This window comes from Mandrillus leucophaeus, unplaced genomic scaffold, assembly GCF_000951045.1.
Source record: "Mandrillus leucophaeus isolate KB7577 unplaced genomic scaffold, Mleu.le_1.0 Scaffold94, whole genome shotgun sequence".
Taxonomy (NCBI): Eukaryota; Metazoa; Chordata; class Mammalia; order Primates; family Cercopithecidae; genus Mandrillus; species Mandrillus leucophaeus.
The window spans coordinates 747939-767945 of NW_012110252.1; the positions used below are offsets into that span (position 1 = coordinate 747939).

The 20007-nt window shown below is 41.2% G+C and overlaps 1 protein-coding gene across 4 annotated transcripts in view; it reads right to left on the minus strand.

The window, feature by feature from the left end:
• Positions 1–2162: 2162 nt before the first annotated feature.
• The window catches only part of R3HDM1 (R3H domain containing 1), a 201970-nt gene continuing 184125 nt past the window's right edge, over positions 2163–20007 (minus strand). For all 4 annotated transcript variants that reach the window (XM_011970280.1, XM_011970278.1, XM_011970277.1 and 1 more), the window contains 6 exons: positions 17572–17675; positions 16887–17059; positions 11683–11827; positions 5407–5489; positions 4861–4945; positions 2163–3502 (listed from right to left, as the gene is read on the minus strand). In XM_011970280.1, the coding sequence (XP_011825670.1) occupies positions 3147–3502; positions 4861–4945; positions 5407–5489; positions 11683–11827; positions 16887–17059; positions 17572–17675 (946 nt within the window). In that variant the 3' untranslated portion in view covers positions 2163–3146. The remainder of the gene's footprint in view (positions 3503–4860; positions 4946–5406; positions 5490–11682; positions 11828–16886; positions 17060–17571; positions 17676–20007) is intronic.

A 20007-nucleotide genomic window follows, 5' to 3' on the forward strand; every position in this document is an offset into this window, starting at 1 on the left:
GGTCTGGAAAAACCCATGATATGGATTATTGCCAGGGCTGTGGGACATCTGAAGCTGTTCTTTGAGATTACCAGTCTAGACCAAATCACATCTTAAATGCTTCCTCATCGCGCCACTGCACGCCAGCCTTTTTATACAGGCGAAATCACATAAAAAAAAAAAAAAAAAAAAAAAAAAAGGGGGGGAATGTACAGATTAGGGAACGTGTGCATATTTTTGCAATGGTGGTGGGATTGGCAATTTCATTGTTATTTCCATGTGATTGTCAGGGAATGTGGTGGTGGTGGCTAGGCGTTAACTCTACAGCCTCTGATCTTTTTTAGCTGTAGTGTCTTACCTATTTACTTTGCACGGTATTCAACTCCTACAAAGTAAACTAAGAGTTTAAAGCAAAAACTGGTTTACCAGAATTCCTACTGCAGGAGTTAAAGATAATTTTTTTTTTTTTCTGAGATGGAGTTTCGCTCTTCTGGCCAGGCTAGAATGAAGTGGTGCAACCTCAGCTCACTGCAATTTCTGCTCCCCAGGTTCAATGATTCTCCTCCCTCAGCCTCCCGAGCAGCTGGGATTGTGTAGGCGCCCACCACCACACCTGGCTAATTTTTGTGTTTTTAGTAGAAACGGGGTTTCGCCATGTTGGCAAGGCTGGTTTCAAACTCCTGACCTCAAGTGATCCGCCCATGTTGGCCTCCCAAAGTGCTGGGATTATAGGCATGAGCCACCGTGCCTGGTCTAAAGGGAATATTCAAGAGAAATTAATTGCAGGCCAGGTCGGGTGGCTCACGTCTGTAATCCTAGCACTTTGGGAGGCCAAGGCGGGTGGATCACCTGAGATCAGGAGTTCGAGATCAGCATGGCCAATATGGTGAAACCCTGTTTCTGCTAAAAATACAAAAATTAGTGGGGCATGGTGGCAGGTGCCTGTAATCCCGGCTACTTGAGAGGCTGAGGAAGAATTGCTTGAACCCAGGAGTCTGAGGTTGCAATGAGCCGGGATTGTGCCACTGTACTCCAGCCTGGGTGACAGAGTGGCTCTGGTCTTAAAAAAAAAAAAAAAAAAATAATAATAATAATTGCAAGAAACCATGAGGCTGTGACTACTTCTTTTTTTTTTGAGGAGTCTTGCTCTGTCACCAGGCTGGAGTGCAGTGACACGATCTCGGCTCACTGCAACCTCCGCCTCCCGGGTTCAAGCAATTCCCCTGCCTCAGCCTTCCCAGTAGCTGGGATTACAGGTGCGCACCACCATGCCCAGCTAATTTTTTGTATTTTAGTAGAGACAGCATTTCACATGTTGGCCAGGATGGGAGGTTGTGACTTTTTTGGTCTCCATCCCCATGTATGATTGAAGAATTGTTGCTGAAATGCTAGCCTTACTTATGTGTCCTCTCCATCTTTGATTCTCTGCAGGTCAAAAATAATTAAAATTGAACAAGACTTGGAAGCAAGAGATTTTCACAGACCTCACGCTCTTACTCTTTCCCCCGACTATGGCTCCTTAATCTAAAATGGTTCTAAGCTCCAATTTTTGATCCCAGGAGTACAATATTCACAATTGGGATATGCTAGTTGGTGGGGAAGCCTGGCATTCTCTGGGACCAGTGGGACCTTGCAAATGTGCTAAAGTGAGTGCATATCTGCACCAGAGTCTGGTGACACCTAGTGCTCTTCAATTTCATAGTAAAAGCCCTAGTCTGGGCTGAAAGATAACCAGGTTTCAGGCAAGCGGCAGCTGGCAGACCCCTAACTTTTTGATTTCCCAACAGGGTGACTTTGCTTGGCTTACCAAAGGGAAAAGATGTCTAAAAAGCATTTGAGTCTAAGTGGACAACTGGGTGTGCAATATGTAAGCTAAAAACAAATTTATCTCACCAAACATAATCTTCTATTTTTAGTTGCCTGACAATAAAGTATGTTCATACTCTAAATTTCTATAGTTTGTAATAACTTTATGATAGAGAATACAGTAACAAGAATCATATCCACCAGGAATCACTGCCACAGAGAAAGGGATGTTTGGGACATTTGTAAAATGAGGTGGTTTACTGTTTTTCATCTTCTGTAAGCTTGAAATTGACTTAAATCTTCCAAAAAGGTTACTGTCTTCAAAGCTGACACTCATTTAGAAGGTGCTTTTAATTAAAAAAAAGACAAAGTGAGCCTATATTTGTAAACATTTATTCTCTTGAACTGAAAAAGGCTTGCATCAGCACACATTGTACAGCCTTGCAAATTACACAGAAATTGAAAAGAAGGTTCCTTGTTCATAAGTGCAATGAATCTTTGATGTCCAGTGATCCGCTGCAAACAATGAAAACAAACTGTAAAGCACTTAAGAAGTTTCCAGCACTCATCAAATGCATTTCCTTAGGTGACAAAAAATCCACAAGGAGGGGAATGCAAATAAGTGGCATTTAGTTATTAGAGAGATACTTGAAAAAAAAAAAAATGGAAGTATTTTCCTGCTTAGAATGATTTCTGTTCCCCTCTGAATGTAAGTGGTTTAAGAGGCATTAAGAACATAATTTATTTTATACTTAATGTTCACACTACCTAAATGAATAAGGAAAGGGTCCTACAGGGAAGAGTTATGTATTTTTTGGCAATTGTTTCTGAGTTTAGAGATTCGGGGGAAGAGTAATCCTCTATTTGTGGGCTCTTCTTAGCATCCCTAACCCCCAAGGAGATAGTACATGGTTTTGACTTGGTTATTTCACTCCTGCATTCTTTTTCCCCCAAATTTTAAGTTGGGTCACATTGTGCTGGCTGCAAAAAGAAATACAGGTTGCAACTGGTTATAATCATTTTGAAGAATAATTTGCTGTACAATAGAGCTTTGGATCTGATACAAGAATTTAGAAATATAAAACAAAATAACTATAAAAGTTAGGAGGCATTTGAACGGCATTTCCTTAGAAAAACCTGCTAACTCTGTATCATTCTGACGTGGATTCCTACAGTCATGTGGGGTGAAATGCATATATTTTCCCCCTTTGCTGGATCACTGGCCTTTCTTCAAAAGCTATAACGCCATGAACACACATCCTAGGAGTCTCTATAATGTTAACAGAAGCTCCAAACACCAAGCCAATCAAAGATGGGAGAGGGCAGGGGAACCATAAAGGCGAAGGGTCCAAAGGTGGCTGTTACTGAGAACTTGCCCTTTCCAAAATGTGAAAGTCATAGTGCTTCTTGCTTGTTCTCAGCTTAAACTTGTTAACCGAGTTAATTTGTTTCTTCAATGCATTCTGTGCAGCTGAAATGGAGGGGAATGTGGCTAAGACGGTGTAGGTGGAGGCCAAGTCACTGGGTTTAGAGCGTTCAGGGTTGACAGTGTTGTCCCCGCTGCCACAGCAGAGGGGGTGACGACGTGGTTGCGACTGGGGGTCCCGGAGCCACCGGATCTTGGCGCCAATTTTAAAGAGTTCCCCAAAAAGCTTTTCAGCTTCCATGCGAGTTATTCCATCTGGTAGTTCAGTAATTTCCAAGACCTTCCCAACAACTAGAATAGAAAAGGTACAGAAGTAACACATCCCTGTTACCAAAAAAGTTGGGTAAAAAAGCACTGCAGACTCAAATATGACATGGGAAATGACCATGCGAATACACAAAATTAAAACTTTTAGGGCTATCTGTTTTTTTTTTTGGGAGATGGAGTCTTACTCTGTTGCCCAGGCTGCAGTGCAGTGGTGTGATCTCGGCTCACTGCAACCTCCACCTCGCAGGTTCAGACGATTCTCCTGCCTCAGCCTCCCAAGTAGCTGGGATTACAGGCGCCCGCCACCATGCTCAGCTAATTTTTTGTGTTTTCCGTAGAGACGGATGGGGTTTCACCATGTTGGCCAGGCTGGTCTCGGACTCCTGAGCTCAGGCACTCCACCTACCTCAGCCTCCCAAAGTGCTAGGATTACAGGCATGAGGCAGTGCACCCGGCCAGGGACATCCATCTTTTAAATCATTCCTACTTACCCCGTAGGCAAGGGGTAGAGAGCTAATAGTGTTAAAGCTACTGAGCTGGGTGTGCCTGTAATCCTAGCACTTTGGGAGGCTGATGTGGGCGGATCACCTGAGGTCTGGAGTTTGAGACCAGCCTGACCAACATGGTGAAACCCCGTCTCTAATAAAAACACAAAAAATTAGCCGGGCGTGGTTGTGGGCGACTGTAATCCCAGCTATTCAGAGGCTGAGGCAGGAGAATGCTTGAACCTGGGAGGTAGAGGTTGCAGTGAGCTGAGACCATAGCACTGTGTTCCAGCATGGGCAACAAGAATGAAACTCCATCTCAAAAATAATAAATAAATAAAGTAAAATTAAGCTACTGATGTCAGTCTTTACTGGTAGTTGCACAAATAAAAAGAAGCATTGTATGGTGTCTTCTCTAAATTAGGTGATCTCAAACATTTTTCTGAACTTCACATTTCCATTGTAAAATAAAAGCACTTGTCCTAACCACACCACAAGGCTGCTGAGTAGAAAGTTAAAGTACAAACTTGAAGGCACTTTACCACAGAGAGGCAATATATTTGTTCACTCAGACTCTCTCCCACATGGATGTAAGGACAAACCCTTTCTCAAAGAACTAAGAGGCTAAGAGTTTCACTCTACTTGTTCCTCTCACACATTTCTCTTTGGCCCCTCTGTCCCTCCTAAACCTACCTGCATCTTACCATGTATACTCTCATATCTCAAATGACACAGGGTCATAGGAGTATATCCAAGAATCCTAAATCAGACGGCAACAATTATTATGACTTTTTGCAGGATTCTAGGAAGAGGAAAACCCATTTCTGTGCTGTGGTGTATTCTTAAAGACTGTCACCGGTTTGTAGACCCATATCCAGTTGCCCCTCAGAGACATACCTGTTTCTCCTGCTCCAAGGTCGGTGGATGCAGCTTTTTTAGCTTGTCTCCTTCCTCGGTTTCCATGCCTGCTGCCAGGCTGACCCTGAAAACCCAAAAATAGTTGAGAAACAAGGTTAATAATGCTGAAAAACACACTTTGGATGTTTAAAAACTTAACACCCAAACACCTTTAGTTTGGGTTTTGTACTCTGGCAGAAGAAAATCAGTCCCAGGCCTTCTGAATTCTGCTTCTGTGGCAGTGACATTCCTGTCCATTATGACCAATCACTTGCTGACAGTCCTTCATTAGCAAGAGTGCCCCAATTCCTAGCCACTGCCTTGTCTTTGGGTGGCACTAGGGAATTACTGTTCTGCCAAGCAGCATGCCATCTTCTCCTTTGCTCTGCTCCTGATGGAGCCAGTGATAATCTGTGTAAATCAACTGGCCGAGGTACAGAGCTCTCCTTGGGCAGTGCCAACAGGTGGGCTCAGGGTTGCCCCTTACACTCTGAGGGAGCTATGATGTTCTGCAACAAAGTCTAGGAGGTTAGTTGTCTTTTATACCTGTTGGTTTGGAATGTGTCCGTGCAGAACAGCAGGAGGGTTGTACTGCAGCGGCTGGCCAAGTAATGGATACCTGGAATCTCCTGAAAGTCAATAAAATATATTTACATTTTTTCTTTCCTCAGTTAAAAAATGCTTGCCAGATGTTGGCATGGTGGTTCATGCCTGTAATCCTAGCACTTTGGGAGGCTGAGGCAGGTGGATTACTTAAGGCCAGGAGGAGTTCGAAACCAGCCTGGCCAACATGGTGAAACCCCATCTCTAATAAAAATACAAAAATTAGCCTGGGGCGTGCTGGTAGACGCCTATAATTCCAGCTACTCAGGAGGCTGAGGCATGAGAACTGCTTGAACTCGTGCAGTGAGCCGAGATGGTGCCACTATATTCCAGCCTGGGTGATGGAGTGACTGTCTCAAAAAAAAAAATAAATAAAAAAAATAAAAATAAAAATAAAAAAGTACTTGCCAGAGTCTTCTAATTGTTCAAAATAAGATGAACAGGGGAAAGAAACAAGTATGGTAACATAAAAAAAGTATAGATAACTGACATTTTTCTTTTGACAGGGTACTGCTCTGTTGACAACCCAGGCTGGAGTACAGTGGTGCAATCATAGCTCACTGCAGCCTTGAACTCCTGGGTTCAAGTGATCCTCCTGCCTCAGCTTCACAAGTAGCTGGGACTATAAGCACAAACTACCACACCTGGCTAATTTTATTTTAGGAGAGATAGATTCTCACTATGTTAACCAGGCTGGTCTCAAACTCCTGGCCTCCAGCAATCCTTCCACCTCATGAGTTGCTGGGATTACAGGTACAATCCACCATGCTTGGCTAAATGACATTTTAAACAAGAATTAAAAATTTCCACATATCCTTTTAAGAGCCCAGGCAAAATTCTGAAAAGATTAAGGACTAATAACAGTGGTTAGGAAGCAGGGTGCATGGTAGGAACTACATGAATAGAGATAGGATGGAGAGAAACTTCTCTGTACACTTTGAAGATATGGAAGAGGAAGAATCTAAGAAAACTATGACACTAAATCCTAACATCCCATATGAAATACACCAAAATAACTACAACACATGCCAAACACTTGAGGTGCTGAAATCTACATCATTCTATTATGATTAAAATCTTACCTTTCAGAGGAAGGAACTCTGGATAAACATTAAGTCTTTATCTCCCCCAATTCACTATTAATTGCTATAAATTTATGCATATAATATATGCATGTACACATTTACATATACTCAAACACACTTTAATAGTTTTAACCAATGGGTAATTGTACATCCTAGGTCTTAAGTCTGCTCTTCTTAATCTTTAAGTGAAATTTGCATTTATAATTTGAACCTGTTTAGAAAAAGTTGTGTAGTTCTTAAGTGTCATTATTCATAAGTATCCCCTTCCTAAATCAGTAAGTGTCGGTTAGTGAGGATGGAGATCTTCCAATTGCTTTCTTTCACTCAGGAAAGCCAAAAGTCATCACACAGCAAAGGCTTAATAACTGCTGACTGCAAAAACTTTGCCTTGGAGAATAAGATTTTTGTGTTAAATTTTCATTTATTTTATAATCATAAGTTCTCAAATTTAGTACATTTTGTGTTTGGAGGAGGGTTATCAGTAGGTGCTAGGAAAGCATCCTCAGGAAATTGTGCACCCTTTCTCCTGAGAGCTTCATAACAGAAAGAAGCAAGGTGTGGACTTCTTGCCATTCCACAGGGCTCCTTCCGGGTGAACACAGTGAAGATGCCTGGGCAGCTCCCTGGCAGGACATATGCATGACACACTTGCTCCTTCCCAACCTATAGATGGAAGGGCAGATATGACATGGGGTTTTGACACTGTGATCAGAGATGCCAAGTGACATGTGAAGGTCTATAAAAAATAGTTGTGAAGGCCAGGCGCAGTGACTCACGCCTGTAATCCTAGCACTTTGGGAGGCCGAGACGGGTGGATCATGAGGTCAGAGTTCGAGATCAGCCTGGCCAACATGGCGAAACCCCGTCTCTACCAAAAACACAAAAAATTAGCTGGGCATGGTGGTGCGTGCCTGTAATCCCATCTACTTGGGAGGCTGAGGCAGGAGAATAGCTTGAACCTGGGAGGTGGAGGTTGCAGTGAGCCAAGATCGCATCATTGCACTCCAGCCTGGGCAACAGGGTGAGACTCCGTCTCAAAAAAAAAAAAAAGAAAAAAGAAAATAGTAGTGAAGAAGTCAGAGTTAAGTGCTACAATAATGAAATTTAAAAAATTTAATGAGGCTCAAAAACTTAGCATTAACAGAATAGTTGTTTAATGTTGATAGCATTAACAGAGAAAGCTGTGTAAAAATTCTGGAATCCTCTAGATAAAGACACCTACAATTTTTCAACAAAAGATAAAAACCTTTTAATTCTATAGAATTTCAAGTATATAAAAGTATAGATAGAAAAGCATAATGTACCCGCCGTCATCCAGGTTCAACTGTGATCGCCCCTGCTTTGTTTTTCCTGAAGTATTTAAAGCAAATCTCAGCATTTTACTTGTAAATATTTCAGTATACAAACATTTGTATCTAATGGATAACTCCTTTTTTTTTTGAGACAGAGTCTTTCTGTGTCACCCAGGCTGGAGTGTGCAGTGGCACCAACTCTGCTCACTGCAACCTCTGCCTCCCAGGTTCAAGTGATTCTCCTGCCTCAGCCTCCCGAGTAGCTGGGATTACAGGTGCCCACCACCACGCCCAGCTAATTTTTTTCATATATGGAGATAAGATTACAGTCAGCAGTACAAAGACCCCTCCTAATAGGTTGGGCTAGGTGTTCCTCTTGCAGCATTCATACCAGACTGTATGATGCGTACTGTTTCAATTTATCTTTTTAAAATATGCAATTTCTAAATTAATTAATTGATTAATTAATTTATTTAGAGATGGAGTCTTGCTCTGGCACCCAGGCTGGAGTGCAATGGCACGATCTTGGCTCACTGCAACCTCCACTTCCAGGGTTTAAGCGTAGCTGGGATTACAGGAACGCGCTACCATGCCCGACTAATTTTTTTTGTATTTTTAATAGAGATGGGGTTTCACCATGTTTCAGGCTGGTCTCAAACTCCTGACCTCATGCTCCACCCATCTCAGCCTCCCAAAGTGCTGGGTTTACAGGTGTGAGCCACCGCGCCTAGCCTTTTTTCTAAATTTAATAAGGAATTTGTTTTGTAGAAAATTTGGAGATAGAGAATTACAAAGGAGAAAATAAAAATGACCCCGGGGCTGGGTGTGGTGGCTGACATTTGTAATCTCAGCACTTTGGGAGGCCAAGGTGGGGAGACTGCTTGAGCCAAGGAGTTCAAGACTAGCCTGGGCAACATGGTGAAACCCTGTCTCTACCGAAAATACAAAAATTAGCCAGGTGTGGTGGCATGCCTGTAAGCCCAGTTACTCAGGAGGTTGAGGTGGGAGGATCATCTGAACCCGGGGAGGTCAAGGCTGCAGTGAGCCACAAGTGCACCACTGCACTGCAGCCTGGGCGATGGAGTAAGACAGTGTCTCAAACAAGCAACAACAAACAAACTAACAACAACAAAACCCACCCTGGTAATTCCACCACTTTTAACATTTTGGTGTATATCTTTTCAGTCTTCTACATGTGTGGGCTGACTCATGCATATGTGTGTGTGTAAGGTTTTAAGGAAATTGAGATATAATTAACATACAATAAAACAAACATTCCAAGTGTTGAATGTGATGAATTCTAACAATTGTAAAAGTCCGTGTAACCATACCATCCCCCTTAAAGAACATTTTCATCCCTGGAAGAGTTCCCTCCAGCTCGCTTCCCAGTCAGTTCCACACTCCATCTCTACTACTGTCTGATATTTAACGTCACAGATTAGTTTGTCTGCAGCTGAATTTCATATAGAATATATTCTCTTTTTGTCTTATTTTTTCGTTAACATCGTGACCTGGAGAGTCATCATGTTGTTGTGTGTCAGTAGCTTGCTTTGTTCACTGTTATTGTTGAGTAGTACCCTTTTAAGGATGTAGCACAATTTGTTTATCCAGTCTCCTGTTAATGGACATGTTGGTCATGTCCAGTTTGAGCTATTATAAAATAAGGTTGCTATAGATGTTCGTATACAAGACTGTGTGACCATGTTTTCAATTCTCTTTCCCCTAGGAGTGGCATTGCTGGGTTGTATGGTAAGTGATTAAAGTCTTAGGAAACTACCACACCTTTTCCCAAAGCGGTTTCATTATTGTACACTCTTACCGCCAATGTGTGAGAATTTTAGTAGCTCTGTGTCTTTACCAACATGTTTGTTAAATATTCACATGTGGATTTTGCATGCCGTGGGGGTTTGGTGTACTTATTATTTTGTCACCCAGGTAATAAGCACAGTACACAATAGGTACTTTTCAATCCTCACCCTTCCCCCTCAAGTAGGCCCAAGTGTCTATTGTTCCCTTCTTAGTGTACATCAATGTTTAGCTCCCACTTACAAGTGAGAACATTCTTCTTTTTTTTTTTTTTTGAGATGGAGTGTCAATCTTGTCGCCCAGGCTGCACTGCAGTGGTGCGATCTTGGCTGACTGCAACCTCCGCCTCCCGGGTTCAAGCAATTCTCCTGCCTTAGCCTCTCAAGTAGCTGGGATTACAGGCATGTGCCACCATGCCCGGCTAATTTTTGTATTTTTAGTAGAGATGGGAGTTCACTATGTTGGCCAGGTTGGTCTTGAACTCCTGACCTCAAGTGATCTACATACCTCAGCCTCCCAAAGTGCTGAGGCGTGAGCCACCATGCCTGGCAAGTGAGAACATTCTTTACCAACATTTGGTGTTGTCCGTCTTTTTGATTATAGCCATTCTAATGGGTGTGAAGTGATATTCTGGCTTGAATATTCATTTCTATAATGACTGATGTTAAATATCTTTTCAATGGCTTATTAGACATCTGCATACTACTTCAAAATGTCTGTGTAACTTGTTTTTCAAAATCACTCACCATATTGTGAATATTGCTCCCCCCGCCTTTTTTTTTTTGAGACAGAGCCTCTCTCTGTTGCCCAGGCTAGAGTGCAATGGCACGATCTCGGCTCACTGCAGCCTCTGCCGCCCAGGTTCAAGCGATTCTCCTGCTTCAGCCTCCCAAGTAGCTGGGATTATAGGTGCCTGCCACGCGTCCAGCTCATTTTTGTAGTTTTAGTAGAGACGGGGTTTCACTATCTTGGCCAGGCTGGTGTTGAACTCCTAACCTTGTGATCCACCTGCCTTGGCCTCCCAAAGTGCTGGGATTATGGGTGTGAGCCACCGTGCCTAGCCTGATAATTGCCCCTTCTTAATGGTTCTTTAGATAGCTACATAATATTCCTTGTATGAATATACCATAATTTAAGTATTCCTATTGATCAACAGAGTTAGGTTGTTTGTAAATTTTTTTCCTATAGGATAAACTCTTCTGCATATAAATCTCTGTGTGCATTATCCTTAGGATAAATTCTAGGAAATAAAATGATTTCCATATTAGTTTATAATCACCTGCTTGCATATCTGCTCCCCCAAGTAGAGTAAGGGTTAGTGAGGGTAAGGCCTTCTCCTCATTCATCTTTATACACCAAGGGCATAGCCATTTCCTTAATAAATGATTGCTGAATAAATTTTTGTATAATCTTTTTTCTGTTTTATTTTTGAGACACAGTCTTGCTCTGCTGTCCATGCTGGAATGCAGTGGCATAATCAGAGCTCACAAAGTCTTGAATTCCTGGGCTCAAGTGATCCTCCCGCTTCAGCCTCCTGAGTAGCTGTGACTACAGTTAGGTGCCACCACTTCTGGCTGATTTTCGTAGTTTCTCTAGAGACAGGGTCTTGAGTGGCCTCAAGTGATCCTTCTGCACTGGCCTCCCAAAGTGCTGGGGTTACAGGTGTATGCCATTGCGCCCGGCCTGGATAAACTTTTGATATATATTACTCTAACATAGAAATTAAAATACCGAAAAAAATGTAGAAAACTGTGTATTATTACTATAGAGGAATGGATTCTAAGAATAAGTTAAAGTGATTTTAATGTGATCATGTAATTACTAAATATAAGTAATTACTGAATTAATAATTATTAAACAGCAATGATACATTAAGGTTAGGAGAGTATACGGTCACAAATAGAGATGCCTGAGTGTAGGTGAAGATGCAGCTCTGTGGAAAATAGAAAGGCAGTATTACCAAGATAAATTACCAAGTGACTGGGAATGGATGTCTTAAATTCTCTGAAGTTGTGACTAGTTTCATGTACACTTACCTTGCCCGGGGACAAAAGGTCTAGAAAATTGGGGCATGATGGAAAGTGGTGGTCCAGAAGGACGTACAGTTTTCAGAGTGGATAGCTGAGCTGGTGCTGGCGACTGAGCTGGTGAAATAATGGGGCTACTGAGTTGAGGGCTGTGCTGCAATTACAATATGTCAAGAATATGGGTCAGCATTTTGGGCAGGCTTATTTTTTATTCTTCCTGATTACAAACATGTCCTTGTTAGAAAATAATTCAAACATTATAGAAATATGTAATCTGCAACTCCCAAAAATAAACACTGGTAACAGATTCTTTTTTTTTTTCTTCCTTTTTTTTGTTTTGAGACGGAGTCTCACTCTGTTGCCCAGGCTGGAGTGCAGTGGTGCGATCTCGGCTCACTGTAAGCTCTGCCTCCCAGGTTTACACCATTTTCCTGCCTCAGCCTCCTGAGCCTCTTGCCTCAGTCCCAGCCTGTAGCTGGGACTACAGGTGCCCGCCACCACACCTGGCTAATTTTTTTTTTGTATTTTTAATAGAGATGGGGTTTCACCGTGTTAGCCAGGATGGTCTTTATCTCCTGACCTCGTGATCTGCCTGACTCGGCCTCCCAAAGTGCTGGGATTACAGGCGTGAGCCACTGTGCCTGGCCAACAGATTGTTTCTATGCATATGCATTCATACATTCATTTTTCACAAAAATGGGAACAGACTATACATCCTACTTTCGAAACTTACTTTTTAACCTGGGCAATAATATTGCCGATATTTTTGCATGAGAGAATACATACAGCTAACTCACTCTTTTTTCATATTAAATATTGTAACATTTCATATTTAAATAATTTCATCATTAGAGAATAGTTCCTAAGATTATAAAAGAATTCCCAGATTTCCCAAATGATGTTAACTTTTATTACACTGCTTTCTCTCTGTGTGTGTGTGTATACACACCCACATACACACATATATATCACTGTGTCTTTTTGGAACTGTTTGAAAGTGAATTTCACATGATATTCCTTTAACCCAAAATAATTAGTGTCTATTTCCCAAGAACAAGGACTTTTAAAATATAATCAAAATAGAATAATAAAAGCCAGAACATTAACAATAGTATTATCTAATCTACAGTTAATTTAAATTTTGCCAAGTGTCCCACTAATGTCCCTTATAGCAAAAGATAAGAAAAATGTTTCCCTTTAAGTCCAGAATCCAGACTAGAATCAAGGGCTGCGTTGTCATGGCTCTTTAATCTTCTTGAATCTGAAGCAGAATACCACAGTCTCTTCTTTCTTTCATGACTTTGACATTTCTGAAGATTTGTTTCGGAAGATCAGTTATTTTGTAGACTGTCTGTCCCTCAATTTGGGTTTGTCTGCTGTCTCCTCATTAAAAAGTTCATGTTATATATTTGCGGAAGGAACACCAGAGAAGTAATGTGTCCTTCTCAATGGATCATTTCAGAAGGAACCCACTGTCTATCTGTCATCACAGTACAGGTGATATTTACTTCGGCTGCTTTGTGAATGTGGTGCCTATCAGGTTTCTCCACTGTAAATGACAATTCTTTTAATTTGTAGTTCTAAGTATTTTGTAGGGAGATAATTTAAAAAAAATTCTGCTTTTCATCAGAATTTCACCCACTAGTTGTGTAACCTCTAGTGGTGACTCTTGCCTGATGGTTTCTTGGTGGTGATCTTCTAATTTCACGATTCCTTCTATATTTATCACTTTACATTACACTAAGGTAAGACAGAGTTTCATTTTCCATTTATTGATTTTATCAGTATGGACTCATGAATTCTTATTTTATTCTATGGATGATCATTCATTTCTATCACTGTTTTATGCCCCAAACCTCCACTCCTGATCCTGTATTCTTCAACATGTCCCTATTTTTCTTCCATCCCTTCCTTACTTTCTGGCACAGCCAAGATGGCCTATGCCCATCTGGTACTTTCCCTGCACCAACTCTGGCAGCAGTTATTTTTCTAAGGGGCCCACGTTCCTTTTAATGGAGACTGGTTATTTAGAAACTACCATCTCAATAGTAGGTGTATCTTGTTTTTTTCAGTACCACACACTCAAGGGCATTTTCCTAAATTGCACAGGAATAAGCAGTTACACACTGATGAATGTCAAGACTGTTTACAGTTTTTCAATATTACAACAAGGAAAAAAGAAATATTGGACACATATTTTTGCACTTATTATATAATTTTTACTGGATAAAGTTCCAGAAGCATATCTGTGGATCAAATTCTACATTTTGAAAAATGTCTCTGAAGTGCATTCCAAAGAGCTGTACCAATTTACACTACCACAGAGAAAGTCCAAGAGAGCTTATAACTTGATCTTTGCCAAACTATTACTATGGCAGATTACTGGTCTTCCTGAATTTTCCCACTTATATAGATGAAAAGTAGTTTTATATTTTCATCTGTTTAATGGCCATCGATAGTTTGTGAGCTGATCTATAATAACCTTTGTCCCCCATTTTTTTTTTTTTTTTTGAGACAGGGTCTCACTCTGTCACCTAGGCTGGAGTACGGTAGTGTGATCACAGTTCACTGCAGCCTCTACCACTCAGGGTCAAGTAATCCTCTTGCTTCAGCCTCCCGAGTAGCTAGAATTACAGGTGTACACCACCACACCTGGCTAATTTTTAATTTTTTTACAGAGATGGGATCTCACTATGTTGTTTGTCTAGGCTGCTCTTGAACTCCTGGACTCAAGTGATCCTTTCTCCTTGGCCTCCCAAAGTGCTGGGATTACAGGTGTGAGCCACTATGCCCAACCTCTATCTTTTAAAAAAAGTTAAAACCTGGCTGGGTAAAGCGGCTCAAGGCTATGATCCCAACACTTTGGGAGGCTGAGCCAGGTGGACCGCTTCAGTTCAGGAGTTCAAGACCAGCCTGGGCAACATGGCAATAACCTGTCTCTACAAAAAATACAAAAAAAAAAAAATTAGTTGGGCATGGTGGTGTGCATCAGTGGTCTCAGCTACTCAAGTGGCTGAGGTGGGAGGACGGCTTGAGCCCAGGAGATGGAAGCTGCAGTAGGCCCAGATCATGTCACTGTACTCCAGCCTAGGTAACAGAGCCAGACCCTGTCTCTAAACGAAAAATTAGCTGGGTGTGGTGTGTACCTGTAGTCCCAGCTACTTGGGAAGCTAAGGTGAAAACACTGCTTGAGCCCAGGTGGTTGAGGCTGCAGTAAGTCATGATTGTGCAAACGCAATCCAGCCTGGGTGTCAGAATGTAACCTTGTCTCGACAAAAGATAAAACCTTTTAATTCTATAGAATTTCAAGTATATAAAAGTATAGATAGAAAAGCATAATGAAATTCCATGTACCCGTCATCCAGGTTCAACTGTGATAGCCCCTGCTTTGTTTTTCCTGAAGTATTTAAAGCAAATCTCAGCATTTTACTTGTAAATACTTCAGTATACAAACATTTGTATCTAATGGACAACTTTTTTTTTTTTTTTTTTAAATTTTAGACACAGTCTCGCTCTGTTACCCAGGCTGGAGTGCAATGGCATGATCTCGGAACACCGCAACCTCCGCCTCCCGGGTTCAAGCGATTCTCCTGCCTCAGCTGCCTGAGTAGCTGGGATTATAGGCATACACCACCATGTCCAGCTAAGCTTTGTATTTTTAGTAGAGATGGGGTTTCTCCATGTTGGCCAGGCTGGTCTCAAACTCCTGACCTCAGGTGATCTGCCCGCCTTGGCCTCCCAAAGTGCTGGGATTACAGGCGTGAGCCACTGTGGCTGGGTCTTTTTTTTTTTTTTTTTTTTTTTTTTTTAAGAGTTAGGGTCTCCCTCTGTTGCTGGGGGGAGTGCAGTGGCATGATCATAGCTCACTGCAGCCTTGAACTCTTGAGCTAAAGCAATCTTGCCTCAGCCTCCTGAGTGGCTGAGACTACAGGTGCACACTGCCATGGCTGAATACTTTTTGTATTTTTCATAGAGATGGGGTTTCACCATGTTACCCACCCTGGTCTCGAACTCCTGTGTTCCAGGCCTGCTTTAGCTTCCCAAAGTGCTGGGATTACAGGCATAAGCCACCGGGCCCGGCCTTAAAAAATATCTTTGGATCATTCCATATCCAAATAAGATCCATGTATTACATCTGATATTATACCTCTTGAGTCTCTTTTAATGTATAACAGACCAAGCTCCTATTTCAAAATGCCATCTATTAAAGTAACAGGGCCAATTTGTCAAGTAAAATACCCCACTGGGATCAGGTAATTTGTTTTTGTTTCTTATATTTCCCATAAACTAGTAGCTAGGGTTAGAGGCTTCAATAGATTCAGGTTCAAATTTTGGTAAGAGTATATCATAAATAATGCTGTGTACTTCCTTCTGTGCCACATTACGAGGTAAATAATGTTTGGCTGGCCCACTTTTAGTGATGTTACAACTGATCAGTGGATTCAGGGCTGTGTGTCTAATTCATCCATTTAAAATACCCCTCAAAACTTTTTTTTTTAAGTGAGCAGTTTCTCAACCAAAACTTTTTAATCTAATATTTTTAGGGTCTGCTGATGATTTTCTGGCAATTTTCTAATTTACCATTGCTTCTGCATTTATTAACTGGATTATTCTCCAGAGAAAATTCCCTTACCAACTATTTGGTTACATTAATATATAGTCATATGGGAAAGGTAGGCTAAATGCTTGTTTTCCTTTACCAAATTTTAGATCTAGTTTATCTTTTGAAGTTAAAAAAAATTTTTTTGAACACCCAGAAGTTAGTAAATAATACTTAAATAAATACTGATTCTTTTTCTTCTTCTTCTTCCTTTTTTTTTGAGACACAGTTACACTCTTAGTTGCCCAGGCTGGAGAGCAATGGCATGATCTTTGCTCACTATAACCTCTGCCCCGCTGGGTTCAAGTGATTCTCCTCCCTCAGCCCCCCAAGTAGCTGGGATGCATGCTACCACCACACCCAGCTGATTTTGTATTTTTAGTAGAGATGGGATTTCACCATGTTGGCCAGGCTGGTCTGAAACTCCTGACCTCAGGTGATCCCCATGCCGTAGCCTCCCAAAAAGTGCTGGGATTACAGAAGAGAGCCACCGCACCCAGCCCAAATTCTTTTATTAATCTGGCTGACAGGATTTCAAATTCAAGCCTTGCAAGTCAATCTTATGTAACAAAAATGTAACGTTTCAAAATGATAATGAGCAAAACCATCTTACCTGGACGATATTGTCTACACTGCTAAACTCTACACACTTCTGTCCTCTCTGGTGATCACAGTAGTATTTGTTTTGTTTCCACTGTGGGGGTGAGTGGGCACAAGATTGTGGATTGTTTGGTACACTGAGCTGCATCATCACCATCCCACCACCAGGTGGCGGTGGTGGCCCAGCTGAAAATCAGAATTAGGATGCTAGTCAGTATATTTTAGCCACTAGTTGGTGTTTCTGAACACTAGGATAACAGTAGTAATTTTACATTTCTGAATACAATTTTACTATTAACTAAGAAAACCAGGTTGAAGCCCTAGTGCATCATACTACAAGTATTGTGTGTTTAAACAGTTACGATGGACTCTGTAGGCCTAAACATCTCCCTTATCCTAAAGATAAGTTGGAGTAAACAACAGCTGGAAGAGTAATGAGAGAAGGCATAGGAAATAACCCTAGAGAATATCAATACTTCTGAGAAAGGAGAATCAGGATGGTAGTGATAGCAGCAGCAGAAGGAAAGAAAGAAGTGGATTGCACATTAACCCTGATTCAGTACAGCACCCTCAAAATTGTGGGTGTATCTCACCACATCACAAATTGAGAACCTTTTTGTAGAAATGCCTAAGGAAATTAATCAAACTATTTCTTGTATGAACCAACCATTATCTTATTTTCACTGATTTCTTCATACCTGTACATTGGTGGCCTTGAAGCTGCTGGGAATTGCATGGTGAAGTGGTTCGAGGAAACTGTACTTGTTCTGATCCTGGATGTTGCAGGTAACCTACTGAAGAGCTATGGAAAAAACAAATACAGAAACACAGCATAATGAGAGGAGGATGACTATAAAGATTCTTGAATGGGCCGGACATGGTGGCTCACGCCTGTAATCCCAGCACTTTGGAAGCCCGAGGTGGGTGGATCATGAGGTCAAGAGATTAAGATCACCCTGGCTAACACAGTGAAACCCCATCTCTACTAAAAATACAAAAAATTAGCCGGGCGTGGTGGCAGGCGCCTGTAGTCCCAGCTACTCAAGAGGCTGAGGCAGGAGAATGGTGTAAACCCAGGAGGCAGAGCTTGCTGTGAGCCGAGATCGCACCACTGCACTTCAGCCTGGGCAATAGAGCGAGACTCCATCTTAAAAAAAAAAGAGATGATGTGAATGAATGGTCCGTTGAACGAACAGTTTATTTGTTAAAATAAACAAATTTATTTATTTATTTATTTTTGAGATGGAATCTCGATCTGTCGCCCAGGCTGGAGTGCAGTGGCGTGATCTTGGCTCACTGCAAGCTCCACCTCCCAGGTTCATGCCATTCTCTTGCCTCAGCCTCCCGAGTAGCTGGGAGTACAGGCGCCCACCACCATGCCCGGCTAATTTTTTTGTATTTTTAGTAGAGACGGGGTTTCACTGTGTTAGCCAGGATGGTCTTGATCTCCTGACCTCGTGATCTGCCTGTCTCAGCCTCCCAAAGTGCTGGGATTACAGGCGTGAGCCACCATGCCCGGCCACAAATTTATTGAAATAAAATTATTTTTCAAAGTGGTTAACAGTAAAAGTAAAATCTAATGCAACTATTTTTTCTGTAAATTTTAAGTAAATACTTTATTGCATAAAAATAACTTTATGGCAATAACACCGATTTTTAAAAACAAAAATTATTTTTCAAATTGGTTAGCAGTAAAAGTAAAATCTATTTTCTCTGTGAATTATAAGTAATTATTATGCAAAAATCACTGTTTATATCAATGATACTGATTTTTAAAAATGAAGAAAATTATTTTAAATTGGTTAGCAGTAAAAGTCAAATGTAACAACTGTTTTCACTGACAATTATAATTACTTTATTACATAAAAATGATTTTATGTTTATGACAGTAATACCAATTTTTAAAAGCCAGGAAAGGCCAGGCGAGGTAGCTCACACCTGTAATCCCAGCACTCTGGGAGGCCGAGGTGGGTAGATCACAAGGTCAGGAGATTGAGACCATTCTGGCTAACATGGTAAAAACCCGTCTCTACTAAAAAATATAAAAAATTAGCTGGGTGTGGTGGCGGGCACCTGTAGTCCCAGCCACTCGGGAGGCTGAGACAGGAGAATCACTTGAACCCGGGAGGCAGAGGCTGCAGTGAGCTGAGATTGCACCAGTGCACTCCAGCCTGGGCGACAGAGCGAGACTCCGTCTCAAAAACAAAAAAATAAAAAGAACCCAATTCCATCATTCTGTCACTTTTACAGCATATTCTACCTCAAATAATTATTTTGAAACAAAGAAAAATAACTAATTTTACAAAACAAAAAGGTAATATATTTGGTTTTCACAAGGCTACATTTTAGAAAAGAGAATATGCACTTTGACGAGGAGACCCAGAAAAATTTTATTTCTTAGAAAACGGCAAGGCACGGTGGCTCTCCCCTGTAATCCCAGCACTTTAGGAGGCCGATGCGGGCGGATCACCTGAGGCCAGGAGTTCGAGACCAGCCTGGCCAACATGGTGAAACCCCTTCTCTACTAAAAATACAAAAAGTAGCTGGGCGTGGTGGTGGGCACCTGTAATCTCAGCTACTTGGGAGGCTGAGGCGGAGAACGGCTTCAACCTAGGAGGTGGAGGTTGCAGTGAGCCGAGATCACACCACTGCACTCCAGCCTGGGCTACAAGAGCAAAACTCTGTCTCAAAAAAGAAAAGAAGAAAAAAAAAGTACTAAGAATAGAGGAAACAACAGAACACGTTCCGACATAGTTTAACAAAATATTGACAAAAATTAAAGGCTATTAGTGTGAGACCATTAAGTTACTGCTGTATTTTTGAAGTCTTTTTTTTTGAAATATGAAATACTATGATATGAAGTATAAAATACTATAATATGAAGTATGAAATACTATGATACCTGGGATTTATTTCAAACTAATATTGGAGGGCGAAAAGGCAGAGATTTATATGAAAACAGATTAGTAATTACAAAATTGGTGATGGGAATATATGGGTTCAGTATACTTCTGTTTATATTTATATATGTTTACAGATTTCCATAATAAAAAGTTAAACAATTCTATCTTTCAGGCTGACAGTTAATAAGAATTAGTAAAGCTCTATGCGTTTTTTTTTTTTTTTTTTTTTTT